We start from the raw sequence: 23165 nt of genomic DNA, 5'->3' as shown, positions 1-23165 counted from the left end.
TGATCTAACGAAAAAAGTGTTTCTTTGGCTTCACCGGTATGCTCTTAGTCTTAAAATGAACGCAATTACAAGTTGCTTCAATTTTTCCAGCCGCACACCTTATTTGATTGAAGGCATTTGATTTTCTTCCACGAAGCACTTTTCCAATCACTTTGTACAAAAACGCATACCAGCGTCATTTCAGTATCACTTAAACATGCATTGGCAACTGCTGAAGTAATGCAGGAATTCCGAGATGTTTTTTTTTTTTTTTTTTTGAAACGCACACATAACACACACCCTCCTTTCCTTCTCCAAGTTCTTATTTAAAAAGATCTTTGTCTCCATTAAAAGAAAATTCAAGCCAAGGGAAACTCCAGCCGTTTTGCCTCATCACCCCAAAGAAGCCCCCCCCCCCCCCCCGCCTCTCCTTTCCACCCTTTTCGCTACCGGCTAAAAAGGGTTCTTGTCAGACATACGTTCTGCATTCCAGCAGTTTTTAAATCCGTTTTTTATTGTCAGATCCCAGGACTTTTACTTTTTGAGGTTGGGCAGTTTTCGGCTCTCCCACCCCTCCCTCCCTCCGTTCAATAAACCTGTTACTTTAAGGCGCTGCACGGAAAAGTGTGTGCGCGGTGGGGCGGGGAGGCTGGCAGGCTGCGCGCCTCGCCCGGCCCCGAGCTGCACGCGGGTTTCCTTCACTCTTTTCTTCCGATCGTTGCTTATTATTAGCGTTATTATTCGCCTTATTATTATTATTATTCCGGACTCCTGGTCGCTTTTGATTGGCTCTGCCTCTTTTCTCTTTACCACCACCCCCCCCTCCTCCCTCCCCTCTTCCCCCCCCCCCCTTTCCTCTTTCGGCCCGGTGTTGTATCCATGAGAGTGTCAGGAATTGGCACAGGAGTGCACCAGGGCGCATGCTCTCGGTAGGGCTCACAGCAGCCAGAGCCGGGGGCTTAGTTTAATAAGGAGCGAGCGACAGACAAGGAAGAAGGCGACGGCGGCGGCGGCGGCAGCAGCAGCAGTACTATCAGCGGGCGGAAAAAAATAAATAAAAATAAAAATAACGAGCCTCGGGGCGAAAGCGAGCGAAAACGTCGGCCATGGGCTTTCCTTTCCTGTGCGCATTCTCCGTTTCTTCATGAATTAGAGCTGGAAGGGTGGGGGCGGGGAGAGCCGAAGACACCCCCCCAAGGCCCCCAGGCATGGCCAATTCGGTGAGTACATGCGAAGAGCAACCCCCCCTCCTCCTCCTCTCCGCCCCGTCTTTCCTCCCCCCCCCACCCACTCCTGCCCTTCCCTTCTTCTTCTTCTTCTTCCAGCGCTGCCAATTATATAGCGAGAGGTTGGTGAAGGAGGGAGAGAGGGGGGGGGCGATACCGCCAACCCTTCTCTCGCGTGCTGCTTCCTCTTCGTCTCTTCCCCCCCCTCCCTCCCTCCCCGCCGCCGCCGCCGCCGCCGCGCGCTCCCTCTCCCCTCCTCTCTGGGCAATTGCATGGAGCGCGCGCGCACACGCACACGGGAGGCGGATAATAATCCAGCCATATTTCTGCAGCAGCAGCGGCGGCGGCGGCGACGGCGGCAGCAGCGGCAGCAACCCGCCTCCGCCGCGCGCCCAGGGGGGGGGGGAGCCGTGAGTACAGTTGCAAGGGGGGGAAAACGGGCTCGCCGCTCAGGAAGGCGCCTCTCAGGATGGTGCGTTTTCTCTCCCCGGCGTGGCTTTCTTGACAGCTGGCGGCACCCCTTTCCCACCCCTCCCCCGATAAGTCTTCCTCTTGGCTGCGCGTGGCTAGGTGTATGCATGTGTGTGTGTGTGTATATACCCGCGCGTGACGGTGAGGCGGGCGACGAGAAGCTCCTTCTCCTGAAAAAAAAACAAAAATGGGTTTTTTTGAAACTACTTCAGTCGCAGCGCCTCCTGTTCTGCTTCTCGCCCTCTTCTTCTCCCCTCTGCTGTTGACTTTGAGGCGAGATCTCTCTGGCTCGACGGAGCGCGTTTCCAATGGAACTTGAAAGGCCAGCCCCGTTGAAAACCCGACAAGCCCCCAATATGAAATAATAGTAATGTTGGTCCGCTCCTCTTCCCCTCCTCCCGCTTTTTTTTTGGGGGGGGGGGTCATAGCTTCTTGTTGGGAACGGACCCCTTCAGGAATTAGTTCTCTTCTCCCCTTATTTCCTTCCTCCTGTCCCACGTCCCCCCAAACCCCAAATTCTGCACCCAGCCCCCTGGCCTCGAGGTTGCCTGCATTCCGTTACAATCCCAGCTGCTTCTCCTAACTGGCAATGTCTCTTTAAAAGTCAGGAGAATGGTGTCTTACCCCTCCATAAGCAGGCGGCTATTTTCTTTGTGTGTGTTTTCTTTTTGTCCTTTTCAGGGAACCTTGAAAATCTACAGGAATGGAGTTGAGGGAAGGGAGGGGGGGGGAGGTATCCTTGCTTTTCCTCTGGTACTCATTGTTATCCTTCTTTCTCTCACTCACTCACTCTCTCTCTCTTTCTCTCTCTCTGCCTAGTGCGCTGTTCAGGTGAAACTGGAGCTTGGCCATCGAGCCCAGGTGAGGAAGAAACCCACCGTGGAAGGTTTTACTCACGACTGGATGGTATTTGTTAGAGGACCCGAGCATAGTAACATTCAGCACTTTGTGGAGAAAGTCGTCTTTCACTTGCATGACAGCTTCCCCAGGCCAAAAAGAGGTAAGGGCTCCAGGACAAAGGTGTCTCCAAGATCTCTCTTTTAAATATGTTTGCATAAGGGAGTAAAAGAAAACGAAAGGGTTGCTTTTTTTCCCCGACTTTCAAACTCCACGCTCTTCTTTTCATGATCTGGTTATTCTCTGCAAAGGGTTTAATGGGGTAGAGGTGAAGCTTTTTTGTAGGAAACGGTTGCTTAGTGGGAAATCAGGGTGATGTACACCTGAGGGCAATACTTTTTTGACCACCTTTGGAGGTGGAGGATGGTTTGCTGCAGCTTCTGTGAGATGACCAACAGGGACACGAGCTTCCTTTTACAATGAAACAACTAATATCTGGACTTTTTTTTTTGTTAATACTGTTTATTTGTATAATGTGTCTGGTTCAGTTTTGTGCTATAGGTTTTGACTTTTACTCCCTGCCAGGGAGGCAAATATTTTGTTCACTTGTGATACATGTAGTGTTGCCACTTATTGTTTTCATTTGCAGTGTTTATGGTCCTACCTTTCACTAGAAGTAAGCAGAATAATGCTGAGTAACATTGTGTATTTGGTGCCCTTTTTATAGTTTCTCTTGGATTGTGTGTGACCTTGTATTGGCAAAGTGTTATCTAAAGTATTGAGTTTGCAAGTTTTAGGATGAATAACTGTTTAGTTTTTGTGTTTTCACTGTTTGGATTATGATCTCCAGTTTGTATTGATTCAGCATACAAAAAGTCAACATATGACAAAAAAAAATAATATTGCGAACACTTAAATGCCTCCAAAACACAGAAGGACGAGAGTGATTTTTCCGTTGATTTCAAGAGGTTTAGGAAGCCTTTGTTTTCAATTTTCATTTCATTTCATGACCCTCCAAGCTGTTGTCTTGACTGTTTTAGTTGGATTAGTGGAGGTAACAGTAGGAATACAATAAGGTGCTTAGTTTGTGAACAGGTTTGTTTATCAGAGTATGCACAATGGTTAGCAGTTATTGTTTGTCTAATCTTTATTGGCATATAGAACTCCTGTGGTCTTTTAAAATAGCATCCTAATAAATCCATTTTGCTTAGAGGCGTTGAGAATTATTGAAAATACAGAACTGTGAATCTGTGAAGGAAAAGGATGGGAATGGCAGGATCTGTAAGCTTTTTCATCTTTTCAAATTGATTATTCGAAGTATTGTAGCATCTATGGTTACCAGTTTCTGTAAGTTATATATTGTTTTCCTCACCCTTGATTTGTTTTTTTTGTAATTCTTGAACAATTTTACTGAATTATCATATGTATTGCTAATAATATTGTTTTATGTTCCATCTTGACTTTTGCCAAAATTTCCACTGATACTGTTTTTTCCATGATACATATTTGGCTTCAATATGAGAAAGAAATACCTGCCCGTACAATGACTTTTTTAGGTTTGGTTTAATTATTTTTCCTCTTATATGTGTTAGAAACATGTTTCTAGAAGCTGTAGTGCAGATATAATTCTCACCAAGAGATGTAAGAAGTTTAGATAAATTTCTTTTTGCATCGTAAATATGGTCATATAATTAACATTCGTAGTAAGAAGTTCCTTAGTTTTTTAGTGCAATCCAGTCTTTGGTGTTAGCTATTCAGATGTAAGTCTGTTTAAAAATCAGTGAGACGTCCTAATATGAATAGAAATTAAGTATTAAAATCCTGCATCTATGCTGTTATAATGCTTTGTGATGATCTGCCTCCATTCCTCAAAGTGAATAACTTTCTGTCCAATCTTAGGAAACATGGTTTTTGTAACATAGGTCTGTGAGTTGTTGCTAAGTGAATATATTCACTATAGTCCAGAATGTGCAAAGATGTGTGTAATGGGTACAAGTAGCTAAGTTTCTGCATATATATACTACATTGCTGAGGGTTCCTGTCACATTAAATTTGTTAATATATAGAACGTGCAACAGGTTGTCCCTGGATAGCTGTGTTATACACTTAATGTTAGAACTGAGAGTAAAATATTAATAGAGGACATGTTTTCCGTACATTCTGAATTGTAATTTATGAATTTTCATGGATTTTGTTTGATTGTTATTGTTGTTTTTTGCTATTTCCTGTTTCATACAAGATAATTTAGTTGGTAAATAGGGTTTTTCTCAATTGACGACACAAACAAAATGTAGATTTCTTGATGCTCTCTGAGATATTTTCTTTTGTATATAGTAAGATATTGATATATTCCACTGTCTCACCACATTTCTATCTCTGTTACTGTTAAAGTAATGTTAAAATGATAGTGGGTGAGTGTATATTTATAGTCTGAAACCATTGGGATCAAGCTACCATTTATGGAAGTTACTTTGGATCCCCTCTCAAGGGGAAGAGATTGCCCTTTTTTATCAGACACATTACTCCTTTGAATTCCAGTTGCAGAAGAACCCAAGAAGAGCAGTGATGCTGTGCTTTTATCCTGTCTGTAGATGTTCCATTAGCATCTGGCTAGCTCATGTAAATGAAGTGCCAAACTGGATAGACTTTTGGTGTGACTCTTTAGCATTAACCAGTTGGTTTGCTATGATTAGTATTTGTCATGTATTTTCTGTTTCATATTTTGTAACATACTAGGCCATCAGATCACATATCTTAAAATACTTAATTTTATTAAGCACTGACCAATAGCTGCTAATGTCAATATAGTGTTGCATTAATGTTGAAGCAGTCTCTTTTCCTTTCTTTTTTGGTAGGGAAATAAACGTTAGAAATAGATAGCCTGTTACAAAGGCAGATGGGTGAAAAAGAGAATCTTTAAAGCAAGACAAAATTATTTGGATTGAATGGTTCTTTGTTGAAGTAATGATGATCAATAAAAATAAAGTATATTTATGGACTAAGCCGGTTCAGTGGTGAGTTGTTTTATATCTGTTTGGCTGATATACGGAAATAAATGATTAGGTGATTAGGTGACACACCAAGAATAAACTAATAGTAATAGTAATTATGAATAAAGAGTGCTTTTATTCAAGATTGTCTGCTTTTCCTGTTTTATATGATTTTCTTTAACAAAGATTAGTGCATGCTTGAAATCAAAGCTTACAGAAAACCTAATGGGCTTATATTAAAAAAATATACTTCATCAGCCTAGAAGACATTAAATAGTACAGAGATGAATCTCTGTATTCCTTCCATTTATACTTTTTGCTATGTTTCTTCTCATAGAGATTGTTTTAGTCTTCCCTCCAAATGCAGTTGTGTGTTTACAATTGTTTATCATAGCGGGTTAGTTGAAATTTATTTTAAGAAAAATGTTTTGTTCACTTTGTTTTATATATATCTAAATGATGTAGAAGTACAGTTTCATATAACCCCCTCGTATATTATTAGTTCTTTGATTGAAGCACTGACACTAAATGGATTGTTAAAGATTCAACTGTGAGTTGGTAATCAAAATAAAATGTGCTATCAATACAAGCAACAATTAATAAGGAGTAATGACCTCCTTTTCATTATACCAACAAATTACTTGCTGTTTAGATCATTATCTTAAGCACACAGGTTGAATCAAAAGAAAATGCAGTTAACTTACAATGCAGCCACTTCACAGGAAATAGCTATTTATGTTTTTCTCTTTCTAATCTGTACTTCATCAATTAATTAATAAATAATCTTTTAGATAACACAGCAGAATAAAAACAATATGTCTTACCAGTTCATGTAGTGCTCCTGACCATTTATAAACTCAGAATTGTTGGAAATTATAATGAATATGCAACTGCTACCAAGTGGCAACCATGTGCTTCTCTGCCCTTGTATCACACAAGCACAAGTTAATACTAATTCTGATAATGAAATTCTACATTCCATGACATCTTACAATCGTGAGATGTGGGCCACAGTTTCCCATTTATTTATTTAAATCTTACCTGAGTCCATTTTTTTTAGCTCCTGCATATTTAATAGCTAAATTTCTGTTTACTTTTTTGCAGAAATCTGGAAGTCACTTTAATACTTACCAGCATAATTATATATTGGTTTGCAATATTTGGAGATGGCTCTAATTGGTTAGATATCTGTTCAGTGATTAATAGAGATGTTATATAGCTATGGCTATAGAATTATCGTGATTATGTTTTGTAATTATATTATTGTATTTTTCTCATATACCTCAAAATGCTTAGGCGGAAATATTAATTTTCAGAGTTGAAGTTAAGATGATTTAAGTATATATGAGAAATCAATAAGAATTTCAATCTTAAGTGAATGCTGAAATCCTTAGATTAAATATGCAAATTGATAAAACACGAATAACTCCATGTCTGTCATATGGGTGAGAAATGTATTGGGTAGATGTTAATTGTTAGTCAGCTGAATTCAGAACATGCTTCGAATTATCTGACATGGATAATCCCTAACTATAATCCCTAACTATAGTGAGATATATTTCCAAATATCATCCCAAACTATGTTAAAATCACTGAAATACAGTATGATAACAAAAAGTGGCCAATGAAGCAACATCTAAAACAAAGATGGCATCCACAAAGCATAGTTAATTATTGTGTTGCTAATTTGCTCCATATTAGGTGAAGGAGCACAAAAAAATCAGACAAATAACATCACGTAAAGAGCTTCTGCTGGTGGTTCCCCAGGTATCTCCTCAACGCTGCAGTATTTTGCAGAATAATGAAAGGTTTTTGGAGGGCAGTGCTCTTTATTTAAACAAACGCAACAAATATTATATACATAAGCTGTGGTTAGTCCTTAGCTCATTTTCTTTCGTTCCTCACGAGACACTGAAAGAGGTGATCAAAAACTTTTGCTCTGAGCTTTAATTAACAAACATTACCTGTTTTTATTAGAGCACATATTAGTAACTAATTGCTTCAAATAACCAAGCCATAATAAAAATGGTTAGCAAAGACTGTAATAGATTATTTAAATTTTTGAAATAATTTTCCCACATCCTTTTAGGACCACCCAGAATTGATTTGCAAGTCCATAATTCACAATGATTCATGCAGACCATCCTGACCATCCATGGTTTAGCATTCTGCCAAACGGGTCCTATGCGTTATACACACATCAAAATATTTTATAATTCATGGTATTTCTTTACACCCCTTCTAGAAATGAAAAGGAAAGAAAATTACATAACCATGTTTAAACAATGTTAAAATTTAATTCAGGTTGATTTAGAATAATTCTATTACTGAAAAAGGATGCACCTTATGAAAGTTGTTACATTTCAATAAGAGGTTAAATTTGTGAATATTTTGTCAAAATGAAGAATTTACTAGTTCTCTCTGACGTCATTAATTCCAACTGATTACTTAGAGTTGCAATTATGTATGGTAATTTTTCATGCTAAGAAAAACATTTTCAATTTGTTCTTGCATCCAATTTGTTTTACTTCTGCTTTAGATTGCTTTTCTACATTTTCTAGCTTTGGACAAATGGTGGCAATGTATATTATTATGGTTTTTTTTTACCAAATATCTTTGATAACTTATTATCAAAGCTAGACTTGAGAGATCCTTGGTGTGCTCTCTGAACTTGGATCTTTTCTTGCAGACATTTCATGATGATTACGTTACCTAGTTTGGGTAATGAAAAATCTGCAATAAAACAGCCAAGCTCGGAGAGCACCAAGGACTCCTCATTTCAGCCTTGAGCTACAAATACTTTCCTTTAAAACTAGACTTGTAGAATTTCTGTTGTGTAAATCAATGATTATTTACTTAGTGATATCTTTGTTTCTTCTGTAATTCAATAATAATTAAATGAAGCCAGCTTTTAAAACCCATGATACAAATGTTAGCTATAAAGCTTACGTTTTGCTGAAGCAAATGGACATCGGTTAGGGTAAGAAATCAGTTGCAAACAGTGCTTTTTTTCTAAAAAAAAAAAGTGCCGGAACTCACACACGTCATACAACCCGCCTTGCCTACCCTACAAGGTTCCATCCAAAAAAGGTGCTGGAACTCCGTTCTGGGTGTTCTATGAGAAAAAAGCCCTGGTTACAAGAATAATGAAATAGATGGAAGGCTGCAGAAGGTAGGGACTATGTGGAAAGTGAAAATCCTGCGATAGAAATAGTTGATTTCCTAAGAAAAAAAGAGCTTTTTCTCCCAGGGAATTGCAAATAAGTTAAGATAAGTAGAAAGGAAGTGGTATGAATACACATCGTTATGGCTTACTTTCTCATGGTTTTCTGACTAGGCAACAATTGGCCATATTTGCACAAATTATTAAGCAATGAAACAAACCATAATGACTAAGTTCTCAATAGCATCTTAAGTCAAACCCAAATACAACACTATACTATGTCTTAGCATGATGACCAAGCATATCTAGAAAATGGTATCTCCAGCAGCTAAGAAATAGTGTGTGAATAATTTACTTCCTTCTGGTTGACGAAAGGAGACCAAAGATTTGTAACAACTCACTCACAAAAACTAAGGAATAAAATAAAATTTACCATATAGTAAAGAGGTGTCAAACTTCTGGCCCGCAGGTTTCAAGCTGCGCCCATGCAAAAAGAGTCACATATGTCACGACACGTCACGTCACGTGGCAAGTTTGACACCCGTGATATAGTACATGCCATGAGTACAATTCAGTGAGAATAAAAGTATACTCTTTGACTCAGTTAATTGAAGCTTACTTTCATTTTTTTATGAACATAACTTAAATCTGAGTTGGATTTGAAAACATCTGCACATGTTTTATAAAAGTTAAATAGTTGCAAGCTAATTTGAAAGAGTAGCTATTTAAAAAAAGAAGAAAGAAAGAATCATTTAGAAACAGCTGAAAACCTGTGTTTGTGTGTGTGTGCTCACGTATATGTGCTGACATATGTGCTTTAGGAACCTTGTCTTCATCTTACTGAAGGACTTCCTAATGATTCAGTAAGTGTTTCCATTGATTATACATAATGGCTTTTGTCTTCATTGTGGTCAATGGAAGTCCTGTGGCTGATTTTTACATAGACTGTAGGAATGCTGCATCATGCAGCATCATGTATTTGAACATAACCAATTGAACCAATTTTGAACATAATCCTTTGGGCAATCTCAGCTTAACCCAAATTTTATTTTTAATCAAAATATAGACAATATTAGCTCAATTTAGACACTGTGATTTGTACTTGTAATTTGATTTGTACTTAATGTAACCTAAGAATCTATACCATGATTTCATCTCCTAACTTGTCACCTGAAGGTTTCATTTTGTGACTTACTGGAAATTCTGCTTCTTTGGTGCAAGTCCTATAGTTACATTTTTCCAACTCGGGCATAAATTCAAATTCTAATTAAATACGTTTTGGTGTGACAGTTGATAGAAATCAAATTACTGCCACAAAATAGTATAATTAAATCACTAAACTTAGTATTTGACTCCAGAACCAAATGTAAACTGGCAATGAGGAATATTAAACATGTGATAACCTCAGCAATTTTAATTCTTTTGGTGTGTGCAAATTACATTTTACTTCCTATGTGATCTGACAAATTGTGTGTTCTCTGTGGATATATTAACTTCTGGATTATTTTTAAGTAGCCTGGAATTTCATGTAGAAAAAAGCTTCATTGGTAGCTGATTTTTTATTTTTTTAAACTTAAGTAGAATTTAGACAAAAATGGATATCAAAAATCCAGTTCAGCCTACCCTGCCAGAATAAAGTAGAAAAAGAAATAGACCATTATGCCAGTACTGTAAGTGATTTAATTCAAGTTGGATTAAGGTAAAAACTAATACTTTTTGTATAAAAGATTGGAAAATGTGCATTTTTGGTATCTTGCAATATTTAATGATCATACACCTCATTTTAGCAGTTAATTTTGAGGTTACCATTTGGATACTAGCTAGTAGGCTTTTTGTTCGGGATGGGGGAATCTTAAACCATATTTATGGTTTACAAAACTTTTGTAAATTCTATTGAATTCTATTGATTTGACTTTCAAGAAAATCTGTTCTATTTTCCTTTATAAGGCAGGAAATGATTATTGGACAAATGTTAAATATTTAGCAATTCCTCTATTTTCTACTGTGCATGCAGTAAAAGTAAATTGGATTCCATGCACCTAATCTCTTCCTCTGTATCCCCCTCCCAGTTTTTCTTTGTATTGTAATGCATTGGTCTTGTAATGAGAGGGTGTATGAATTGCACAATAGAAGGAATAACCTAATCTTTGAGTATTCACAGGCCTGCCATGTCAAGAAGGTGTAGCTTTTGCAAAATATTAGTATATTGATTTATAAGGAGGTGTATTACCATCTTAAAAACCAAAAATCTATATAGTTTATAAAAAAGCTATAGTTATATAGTTCTTCATTTGGTCTAAGTCTCATTTTGTATTTCATGTATTGCAAATTTGCATTCTGATACTAGCAGTTCTTTCTATTGACAGTTTTCTTACATATGCGTATTGCACATAGATCTTGAGTATATTAGTGTCTTTAGATGCACATATTATTAGTCTGAAATCAGTAACTGAATTTATATGGGTTAGGTTTATCTATAATTAAGGATTGGTCATAAAACCATGCCTGCTCAAGGAAGAAATCTCATAGATAACTTTTTTTGTCAAATATTGAAATATTCCATTTTTCTAAGAAATGTCATTTTGGTGTGCGTGAGAACATATATGTTCACTGCATCTCTGAATTTCATTTCTTAGTTTTCTGTGAAATTATTAATAGTTCTGCTGATTATGATTCAGTTATGAATTTTCAGCTTTCATCAAGGAATAATGAGGATTCTATGTTAGTAAATATTCTGTGTTTTTATTACTACATTTATATCCTATTTCTCTTAATGGAAGTTAAGAACAATACTCTTCCATTTTTATATTCTTTTAATATCTCCATTACAAAGAGAGTGTATGCATGACTGCTTTGAAAGAAGTCGATCCATTGTAGAGTGATATGCTTAGAGTACTCTGTTGCAGGGGTCCCCAACCCCTAGGCCACAGACCAGTACCGGTCTGTGGACTGTTGGGAACCAGGCCACACAGCTGGAGATGAGTGGCAGGCAAGTGAGGAAAGCTTCTGTATTTGCAATCTCTCCCCAGTGCTAGCATCTTCAAATCAGCTCCACCTTAGATGATCAGCCATTAGATTCTCATAGGAGTGTGAACCCTATTGTAAACTGCGCATGCGAGGATTCTAGGTTGCAGACTCCTCCTCTATCCCCCAATCGGTGGAAAAATTGTCTTCCTTGAAACTGATCCCTAGTGCCAAAATGGTTGGGGGCCGTTGCTGTATTGGACAAAGCCAAGTTCAAAACAGCCCCAATCTCATTGAAATTCAGTGACTGACATTGAGTAAGTTCTCCCTGCCTACCACACAGGATAGTTGCAGGGTTAATAAATTATAGCAGAGAATGTTGTGTGTGTGTGTGTACATACAAACAGAGATACATACATTACAGAAGAGAATGTGTATGTCTTTGTTTATAGACACACATAGAGAGATACATACATACATACATACATACATATAAATTGCATCAATTAATGTGATATACTTTGCTATTTTACGGAACTATTTTTTAATAGAAAACGATACCCCAAACTAGTTTTTAATCTATAATAGATGCCTTTTTTTCATTTCTGCAAATAAGATGGAAAATTACAATTGAAGAAAGAAGTAGAAATATGGATGGATGCCTTGGAAAGAAAAACTGGAAAAATTCAGAAGAAGGGTTTTTCCTCCCCCCCCCAAGGTTTCTTGATGTTATGTTATAGAGAGAAAATGAAAAATTGATCTAATTTTTCTTTTAAAATAAAAAATATTTTTAACATATTACCTACTTTATATTGGATATATATTAATTCAAGGATACATTAACATGTCTAATCCTAGGCTTTGTTCACTAAATGGAAATTTGTAATTCCCAAGAATCCATAAAAATGATAAAAATAAAAGATCAGAAGAAATACTGCTACTGTGGGAGCATTCCAACTGAGAAAAAGAGGCTGATTAGCCAGTGTTTAATGTGGTTAAATACCTTTTTTTTAGCTTTGACTTCTTCCTTCTCTTTTTTCCCTGTAACATAATGATTTTTGTATCTGTTTTATTATAGAAGACAACATTCCATAATACACAACTCATTTTGTTTTTTGCAACGATGCATGTTTTGTCTATTTCTAGCATTAATGTCCTTGGTTTTCCTAAATAGCCATGCAATTTTTTTTTGTTATATTTGTCAAGAGGTAATAGCAGCTTGCAGGTCCATTTGAGAGAATTATTAAAACTATTAATAAATTCTTAAGTGAGTTTAATCAGTGAATGCTTATTATGTTTAAAAAAATCTGCTCTTTTCAATCTTATTCTTAGTATACTTTTATGAGCAAATCAGTCTAAATATAAACAAGAGGGTGTATCTTTCTTGTATGTTATGTATTTTTCAAGGTTTCAATTTTTCTGGAAAAAACATTCCATGTAGGTCTCTTGGAATGTCTGTCTGTCTGTCTGTCTGTCTCTCTCTCTCTCTCTCTCTCTCTCTCTCTCTGTGTTGGTGTGTGTATAGTTTTTTAATTAAAATAGTTAATAGTTGTAATTTTTGTTGCTGAGTGCATTTTGAAGTTACAATTTTACAGTACTTATAAACATAATATAACAATTCTTTTTGTTTATTATATCCTTGAAATATTCACAATTGCTTTTTTTAGATATTGTAAGAGCAATAAAAAGAAGCTTCAATTTATTACTTGAGATTTCCTTTACAGTTTACTAATCCTCTAATTCTGTCATTGAAGTAATAAAATGAAATATTAGAAAATATTATTTAAAATGGATATAATGTAAGTAATTTAAGACATTAATTTAAAGCATTTTAATTTAAGACATTGATTTAAAGCAGTTGCTTCATTTGCCTCTTCTTTTCTTTTGTTAAAGTGATTCCTAATGGAATTTATACACTAATTAGTCACAGAAATTCAAATTGAAAATATGATGAAGATCCAAAGATTGCATTAGACCCCTGAGCCCAGAAAATATTAATATGAAAACATAGATTTGCCATATATGACTTTAAAACACATAATTTATTGTATCTACAGGGATCTGAGATTAGGGGATGATCATGAAGAATAGTTTATGTTCTGACAAGATGGTCATTTTGGCCCAAAGAATTAAAAATATTGTCCAGGATTACCAACTGCTTACTATATAGCAGTTACAGTATTATTTGTTAGATTCAGGGCTTTTTTTTGTCATAGAACCCCAGAATGGAGTTCCGGCACCTTTTTTGGATGGAACCTTGTAGGGTAGGCAAGGCGGATTGTATGACGTGTGTGAGTTCCGGCACCTTTTTTTTTTTTTTTTTTTTTTTACAAAAAAAGCCCTGGTTAGATTAATCCTGCTTTTTCAAATTTAATATCAGTTTCTCCCAATTTAAATTGTGAGGAGAAAAGTACATGCAGTTAGAAAGCTAATAAAGCATACACAGAATATTATCCTAAAGATAGTTTTATGATTTTGTGATGCAAGGCAGTTTATTAAAAAAAAAGCCAAGAACAGTTACAAACAGCCAAATTTTATAAATCATTCAAGGTTTTTTTTTTTTACAAATTCACTCGCTTTAATATGCAAGAAAATATAATTTGAATCTATATATAGATAAATTGTTTGGAGAGAAACATTGTTTATAGAAATCACGTTCATCTGATAAATTAATAGTTAAAAGGATTCTTTTTTGAAATAGACAGTAAAGTTATATTGGATGTTTCTGATTTACCTGATTTGTAACTTTTCTATCCAAACCCCAAGTGCATTCATGTATTTTATAACCTTAACTCTATTTTAAAATGTTCAGCCAATTGCTAGGTTTTTATTATAGGCTAATAGAAGATGCAAGGTAAAAGTTTATAGTAAATGTTGCCAACTATTGCACTACAGTGTAACAATTATTAGCTGATTTCAACTCCCATGTATTCCAAATGGAAACCATTTTCTTAGTACATATTCATCATAAGGTTTAACAAACAAGGCAAATTGTTAAATTTTTAAGCATTTATTTTGACTGAGAGAATCCCTAAAAAGCATGGGCAAAATGAGAGAAATACTGTAAAAAAATATGAAGAGTTCAAAATAATTAGTAAAAATGAAGAAAAGTTCAGTTGTATGCACATCTTAAATCTGGATCCTTAATTCTCAATCTAGTTCTTTTATCTTTTGCCAGCTTTTCCCCCCACAAGATATAATTTACAAATACAGTATGATGATTTCGTAACATTCCTAAAGTAAGAAAGACAGTACTGAGTTTTTGCAGTTTGTTGTAAAAAGAAGCCCAACATTTAATCTATGAATAATTCCCCATTTTTTGTCTGTATAACATACCCTGCCTTGGTTTCCAAAGTGACTATTTGGTTAAATACCATTGAACTGGTATAGTTTTATATTCTGGATTATCTTTAACAGTTCAGTAATATTTATTCAGTAAATTTGTTTTATTGAATATAAGCATTATTTTTATGTCTTTTTTTTTTAGTTTTTTCTCCCCAGTGGTTGCTTTTTGTGGTAATAACGGTAACAGAGATTTTATATTTTTGTGGCGTTTACATGGGTCTAATTATATTCAATATCAATATATTTCACACAGATTGTTATTGGAGTAGGTTGCTTATTTAGGGTAATCTATTTAGATAAATCTTTAGAGAAAATATCAGTTTCTAATCTTGTTTAAAATTGTAGCTAAATATAATATAAACATAAAATATGGATTGAGTTAAAACTTCCTATCCTGTATGTAAATAATAGAAAAATATAATGCAAAGGTGGTAGCATATTATAAATATAATAATGTTTGTGGAAATTATGACTATCAGATTAAAAATGGACACTTATATGTTAAGGAGAAATAAAACTGTGCCAGTAAGTACCAGCTGTGTTTTCTTTAATGTTCTAAACAGTAATTCTTACTTCATTTATTTTCAATTAAATAGTTAATGTTATCCATAATTCTAAACCACAATTAATCCTACAAGCAAAAAGGAAAGTATGCTGAGTAGTTTGAAGCCAATTGGTGACTAATGCGAGTTCTGCAAGTGGTCTGTGCTGCAGGGTCAAAATAAAAATGAAAATTAGTTTAGTTACATTAAAATAAATAAATCTGAAAGATCACAATATTTTGACTTGCCTACTTAAGGTTATCCACTTTTGGTGTTTTCATTCAGTATTGTGAGATTTGTGCACTCTTGTAAGATTTCAGGTGAGGACATCCCAAATTTTGGGTGATCTCACCAGAAATTGGGACTTTGGTTGGGCCATATGGTGATCTGCAAAAGCTTTTGATGATATTGTAATAGTAGTCCACGCAAAGGAGAAGGCTAGGAATCAGTTGTGTTTATTAAATAATAATCACTATTTCTGAGTTATACAGGACTTTATTGCTCTTTCTGGTTTTACTGGAGGAAGAAGGAAAAAGAGGGAAATGGCCCAGGTAGAAGTCTCACTTCTACACTTTTTTGTTCTACGTATATAACACAAGAATATATGGTATAATATTGGATGTAAAGATATACAAAGGCCAAGCTGATGTTTTTAATGTTAAAATGCTTGATCAGTTATTGTCAATTGTGTGGTGTAAAAAACTTGTGAACCTGCATAGAATAGAAATGGTGTCTGATGCTCCTGAACAGTATAAAACATTAAAACAGTTGTAGGCTTTCACAAGGTTTTTCTTAACATTTTTACACTATTGAACCCAATATTGTTTACTCTAAAATAGAGCAGCAGAATAAATATGTATCTCATTTCAAACAGTTGTTTGAACAGGTATACCATTTTTGAGTTGGGTTTACAAAATGTTTAAAGTTATGGTTTGTGGAATAAAATAGTGGCTGTGATCACCATCCCAAGCCAAAATGTTGAAATAGTGATTATCCCTCATCACTAGGTGTGAATTAAGTTGGTTAATAAAGAAGTTTATTGTGGAAATACACTAAAAAGGAGCATTGATTTAAAAGCAGCTGAGGGTGAAGTGCAGTTAAAAAAATCAGGCATATTATTTTTAATGGTGAGAAGAACTAAAATGAAGTTTTTTAAAAAAACATTGTTTCAAATTCAGTTCCTACCTTCATTTGTCTTCTTTTCTAAACTTGAGGGAAGACAGAAAGCAAAATCCTTTCAACAATTGTGGAGAAAGAAGATCCCACTCCACCTCCTCCTCTTCACCTTAGTACTAACCTAAATCTACTAAAAGAAATTTAGCTTTGAAGCCTTGTAGGCAAGCTTAGGAGTCAAGAGACCTTATAGGAATTTCATCAGTAATTGTTTTATGGCTTGTCAGAAATAGGCCTGTTTGTATAGGTAGCATACAGCCTATCTGACAATTTGGTGTCATTTATATCCACCATAAAAAAGAGAAGAAGAAAAAAGTTAAAGGGACAGAGGAACTAAGCTGTAAATGCAAATTGTTCTACCGTTCCCCCCCCCTCAAAGGAAGCTATGCATGGGAAGCATTTTATTGAAGGTGCATTAATAGAGGCCCCATCTCTTCCTCAAACTCTCCCAATATTGTACTTATCCTATAAAATTGCTGTACTTCTGTACTACTTTGACCCGCTTCAATAAATTGTAGCAGCACAATATGTACATTCAAGATGGAATTTCAGCTGTTAGGTATTGAGAGTTATGTGTCGCTGTAAGTATGTTCTACCATGTAGTGGATATTGTGGCTTTTGTTTGCATTTTAGACTTTTAGAATACCCATGTGATGAGATTTTTGTATGGTTATTTTGTGCTAAACATCTTTACCAATTTTATCAGACAAGGAATTCTTTTTATGTAGTAGTGATTTTAAAATGTTTGAGGATCTAAATTTCTTAAATCTCATTGGGTATTTTTGTGGACTATAACACAAAAAGAAGTTTTGAGAGACTCCCTACTGATGTTTTGTTCAGTGTTGTGTGAAATAGGTACTGGGTTCATAGTTTGCTCTAAATGATAATGTTGCTTTCTTTGTTTTAACTTCTTGGGTTATCTGAAACTTTGTTATTTATAAGCTATGGCTTATTGGTTAGTGTGTTATATGAACCAACCCATCTTTCTCTCTTATTCTACTTTGTACTGAAGCAAATTAGGAACAACTTGTTACACCTGCAGTCATTAGTTTATTGAGAGAGGAAACTGCCGTAACAATTCAGTGATCTCAGAAACTTTTTTTTACAACTTGCCTTTGTTGACTGCACAGGTAATGGTAGTCAAAGTTATTTATAGTTTAAAGTTCAGCCTATTCATTTCAAAGAAATGTATTCTAGGCAGTCTAGTTGGTTCCTATATTGTAAATAGAAAAAAAAAATCAGCTCATGGTGTTTAGCCAATTCTTTTCTTTAACTTTATCAGTTATTTGAATCATAGTTTACCTAAACAAATAACAGCAACATAACTCCTATAACTTTCTGTGTCTACTCAAGATTCAAAAACTGGGAACCTTGAAGGAAGTTGCCACAGAAAAATCATCCACTCTCCTGTGTTGTAAATGTACATAGATTTGAAATTACTTTCTTGAAGTGGATGAGATTAGATCAGATTCGAGAAATAAGTGTTTCTTTATAGTCAAGGGAGGAAAAATATATTTATCTATAAAGAAAGCTAATTCAGTGTTCTCAAAATTTGCTGAGTGATGTTTCTTTAAGATACAGTAACTAACTTCTGTGATCTCCCATGAATAAAACTGTCAGGCTGCACTTTGACAAGGGGCCTCCATTAGATAAAGCTCCCAGTCTGCCTGTACAAGCTGGCCGTTGGGAGTGTGGTCTGGCAGCAATCCATTAGTTGCACATGTAGTTTACAGGCTTACTGTTAAAAATCACTCTTGCTCCTATGGATCATCTTTGCACATGCAACAATGTTTTTTGCAACAGGCTTAGTCGACTTGAGCCTGGATTGAGGTTTTTTGCCTTAGTCTCACCTTCTATTCTGTCCATTTATTTATATATTTATGGAATTCATATGCTGCTCTAATCTGTTACGACTCTGTAAGCTTGCAATTAATCATTCACTGTTTTATTAATTTTGATTTATTCTAAGTCAGTGCTTTTATTGTAAACTGCCCTGAAACCAACACTCGGAGGCATAAAACTCTAATAATTAGTTAAGGTGGTATTGAACCAAGACAAAGAGAACAGTACTTAAAACTGTTGAAAATTGAAATGACATTTATTTCAATGTGAGAAGTTAGTTACGACTAATTGAAATCCTGTGATTACAATGGAGAGCTGACACTGATTAACATTATCTGGAATTAAGACCGCATGTACCAACCAGGTCTTTTTCCTTCTCAGATTTCAGGAAGTGTCCTCTTTTGTTTAGGAAAAAAAATCAACTAAGAATTGGAGGTGTGCAAACTATAGATGCATATACATGTGCGTATATATATTTACCGGTAATATAAACTGAGTTTCTGCTTGGTGTCATAGGGTTATGGTGCTGAGTCTGTGCAGCCCAAGTGCTGCATCTCTTTTTCCAGGGAGAACAACAATTCTCAAGGATTGCATACCATGTGTAAAATATTTTATATCAATTTCCCTTTAGTTTATAAATTCATGTTAATTTTATAGATTTAGTCCATAATTTTTCCTACTATTATGCTGTCATTTTCTTTAAACTTTTGCATCTGTTTTATTATAGTTTTTTCTGTCTTGGTATCATAACTAAGTAAAAATTTATATATATGCCCTAATAGGTGATATTGGTTTTATATCTGCATTTCAAATTGTTTTTTCCCTAATGTTCCTCCTTCCTTCTTGAAATCTGATTTTATATTTTTGACTATTTGTAAATAGATAAGCCATGGTATGTATATTCAAGCCTTCACTTAATAGTTCTTGTTGTGTTTTTAGTCTATTGGTAGAATCTGAGTGAACCATTATCTGCACATCTATATATAAATAAAAATGTAAATGTTTGTTTGTTCAAAATCTTAAATCTCCTAAAGTTCTTCACCGATTACTTTGAAATTTTGACACAACGTTGCATTCGAACAGGCGCATGTTTTTATATACCTACTATTATATAGATGTCACACCTGTGACACAAACGTGCGCTTTCTCCTTTCTTTTCCATTTAACCAGACTGAGCCACAGGAACCCGTGGCCGGGTACAGCTAGTATAATTATATTTTTCTTGCTGTATTATCTCTGAGTTGGAAAGCATTTGAAGGAGAAGCTAGAGGTGAAATTGTTGAGTTAGTATTCCTCCTGTGGAATTGCATACTTTTATCAAACTTTGTCTATTAATGTGTCCTTTTAAGTTTTATCCTCCTTTGTATCTGTGAATACTTTCCACTCTATTATCTATCATAGGCGGCATCTTTTATGATACAGTTTAAAATTTGAAGAGCAGGACCACTTCTCTCTTTAGAATTTTGTAGGAGTTCTTTGTTTGACTAGATCTTTTCCCACTCCATATCAATTGATTGACATGTTTTTCCCATTCTTGTAAAATTCTCGCTACAGTTCTGAATCATACAGTAATAAATGTTGGAAATGTCCTGAAACAGAAGAAACATCTTACCATATGTGGTGGGCATATAAAAAACCCTCAAAAGTACTATAAAAATCTTTACAACAAATACTTTATGCAAATCACAGTTTTTTTTAATTATACTCAACTTTAAATTAAAAAGGCAGTTTTAATGCTTGTAATATTAATATTCTAAATAGTAACTAAAATATTTTTCTCTTTATTTTTAGCATTCTAAAAGTTAGCCAAATAATGTCAATAATCTTTACATATTATATAAAAGTCACTATTAAAATTGTACAGAGTTTTAAGATTTACAATAAAAAGGAGACAAAAAAAATATTCTCAAGGGGAAGGCTGGCATTCTCAGGTTGCCTGGAGCAGATATCAGACTTGGTGCCAAGATTCGGGTGATGTTCCCTCGAAGCTCAGGAAGATCTGCCTTGGAAATAAGGCAAGTTGAGGTTAGGCAAGAATGCTTTGATCCTCTGGGTTGCTCTAGGGGCATTTTGGGAGTGGATTGTATTTATTCCACGAGATGTTGCTGCAGTTGCAAAGACTGTCAAAGGAGAGTTTGCTCTGCATCCCATGGGAAGCTCATTGAAGGAGTCCTGGACCTTGCTTTGACTAGGGCCACTTTTTCCAGGCGAAGCAGCAATGACGCAGTGTGCCTCAAATTGGCTTAGATAAGGTAAAGGTAAAGGAGTCCCTGTGGGAATAATAATGATGATGATGATGATGATGATGATGATGATAAGAAGTAGTAGTAGTAGTAGTAGTAGTAGTAGTAGTAGTAGTAGTAGTAGTAGTAGTAGTAGTCAATTGCAAAAGGCGGCCTTACTAGGAACTGCCTCCATCCTGCGACGATATCTGTAATACCATCAAACATCCACATCTGCCTATCCCAGGTCCTGGGTAAGGACTCGATAGGTAGACAAAATGCCAAATCCAGTCTGAACATCTAGCTGACTGTGCGATGATCCATAATCATAATAAAAAAAGTTGGACGGGACCTTGGAGATCATCTAGTCCAACCCCCTGCTCAGGCAGGAAACCCTATACCATTTCAGACAAATGGCCGTCCGGTCTCTTCTTAAAGACTTCCAGTGTTGGAGCATTCACCGCTTCTGGAGGCAGGTTGTTCCACTGGTTAATTGTTCTAACTGTCAGGAAGTTTCTCCTTAGTTCTAGGTTGCTTCTCTCCTTGATTAGTTTCTACCCGTTGCTTCTTGTCCTGCCTTCAGGCGCTTTGGAAAATAGCTTGACTCCCTCTTCTTCGCTAGTCATAGCTGATTTTAGGGGGCAGTGCTTTTTAAGCCTTTGAGTCAATGCTGTCTGAAGGTGTTTCTGCAGTCATGTGGTTAGTATGCCATTACACTACAATGCAAAGTATACAGCGAAACACGGAATGCTGTTACCTTCCCACCAAAGTGGTACCTATTTATCTAGTTTTGAATTGTTAGGGGAGGAGCTCGGGCAAAGAACAGGAACTCACCCCACTGCTGGAGTACAGACCTTGTCCGTCATCTTTTAAACCACTGAGCCACTGTGCCTCTAATTTGCTTCACATCCCTCCAGATATTGCTTTTTAAAAGCATAATTTGTATTGAAACTTTTTAGATAGATGACACCCACCCACACACAAGTATGGTGATTTCCAGTCTGAAAAGCCCTGAACTAATTTATCATTCTTGTGATATTCTCTGAATCAAATAATTTTGTGACTCTAAAATTCATAGAAATAAAATACTTATTAACTGTTTGCATTCTACTGAAGGGAAAAATTCAGTCAGGAAAAAATGTTATGGTCCCAAGGTTAAGCGCTAAGGAAAAGGCCTCACAAAAATTTGACAGATAAAAAATTGTCTCTACTTTAAAAATTTGACCACTGCTAATACAGACTGAAGTTGATAAGAATTATAATCCAAAACACAGCAACAGGTTTGGCTTCAGTCAGGGTTATATTCAGTGCTCTCCCCATCGAGCCCTATTTCCAGGAATTTACCAGCCACACGTGTAAGCTATTTTCCCACATAATGATATATATATGTAGTTGTTTTCTCTAAACTATTCAAATAGTATTTAACTTGTGCAGCAAATTATTTGTATGAGGTATGATCTGAGTTTTCTGTTGGATTTTGTCAATATGAAAGAATGCTGGATCTCTACACATAATATGAGTTTTCTCTTTAAAGATGTGTTCCACATCAGATATTTTGAAGTTCAAAGTACAGGTAGATCTCGACTTATAACCATTCATTCAGTGACCATTCAGAGTTATAATGGCATTGAAAAAAGTGCCTTATGATTATTTTTCACACTTACGACTGTTACAGCTTCCCCATGGTCATGTGATCGGAATTCAGGTGCTTGGCAACTGGGTCATATTTATGATGATTGCAGTATCCTAGGGTCATGGGATTACCTTTTGCGACCTTTTGACAAGCAAAGTCAATGGGGAAGCCAGATTCACTTAACAACCGCGTTACTAATTTAACAACTGCAGTGATTCACTTAACAACTGTGGCAAGAAAAATAGTAAAATGGGGCAAAACTCACTTAACAGCTGCTTTGTCTAGCAACAGAAATTTTGGGCTTAGTTGTAGTTCTTATGTTGAAGACTAACTGTATTGTTCTTTCTTCCTGGGTGTCTGGTAAAGTTTTTGATTAGGGGCACTTTCATATTTTTACCCATTCTTGCCATTGCCTTTTGGGATATCTTACCCCCTGAGGTGAGGCAGGCCCCCGTTCTGCTTGCCTTCCAGAAGATGTCAAGACAAGGCCGTGCCAATTGGTATGAGGGTCTGAGAGTGATCTGCAACCTTGGGAGTGGTTGGTGACTTGTCTCTGCCTCTTTAACTTTTTAACATCCTAACTTTTAACTTTGCTCTTAACTCTTTGGTCTTTAACTGTGTTTAATTCTGTTTGCCAATTTATGCTTTTTACACCACTGTTTATTTTATTATAAATGGCACAGACTCAAGTGAGATAGGTAGTATAGAAGTAAATAAAAATTTCTAAACAGATTCATTGATCACAAACTTTGGCCCAGTTAAATAAAACAAAAATGTT

At 35.8% G+C, this 23165-nt stretch overlaps 1 protein-coding gene across 1 annotated transcript in view; it reads left to right on the top strand.

Moving 5' to 3' along the window:
* Positions 1–1131: 1131 nt before the first annotated feature.
* Positions 1132–23165, top strand: part of MLLT3 (MLLT3 super elongation complex subunit) — a 139921-nt gene continuing 117887 nt past the window's right edge. Inside the window, exons 1-2 of the mRNA XM_015821857.1 lie at positions 1132–1199; positions 2496–2676. Of these exons, the coding sequence (XP_015677343.1) occupies positions 1188–1199; positions 2496–2676 (193 nt within the window). The 5' untranslated portion in view covers positions 1132–1187. The remainder of the gene's footprint in view (positions 1200–2495; positions 2677–23165) is intronic.

The sequence above is a fragment of the Protobothrops mucrosquamatus genome, unplaced genomic scaffold, assembly GCF_001527695.2.
Source record: "Protobothrops mucrosquamatus isolate PMUCROS unplaced genomic scaffold, P.Mucros_1.0 scaffold1412, whole genome shotgun sequence".
Classification (NCBI taxonomy): domain Eukaryota; kingdom Metazoa; phylum Chordata; class Lepidosauria; order Squamata; family Viperidae; genus Protobothrops; species Protobothrops mucrosquamatus.
Note: the sequence above shows the minus strand (reverse complement) of the source record. Positions and strands in the feature narration are given on the sequence as shown.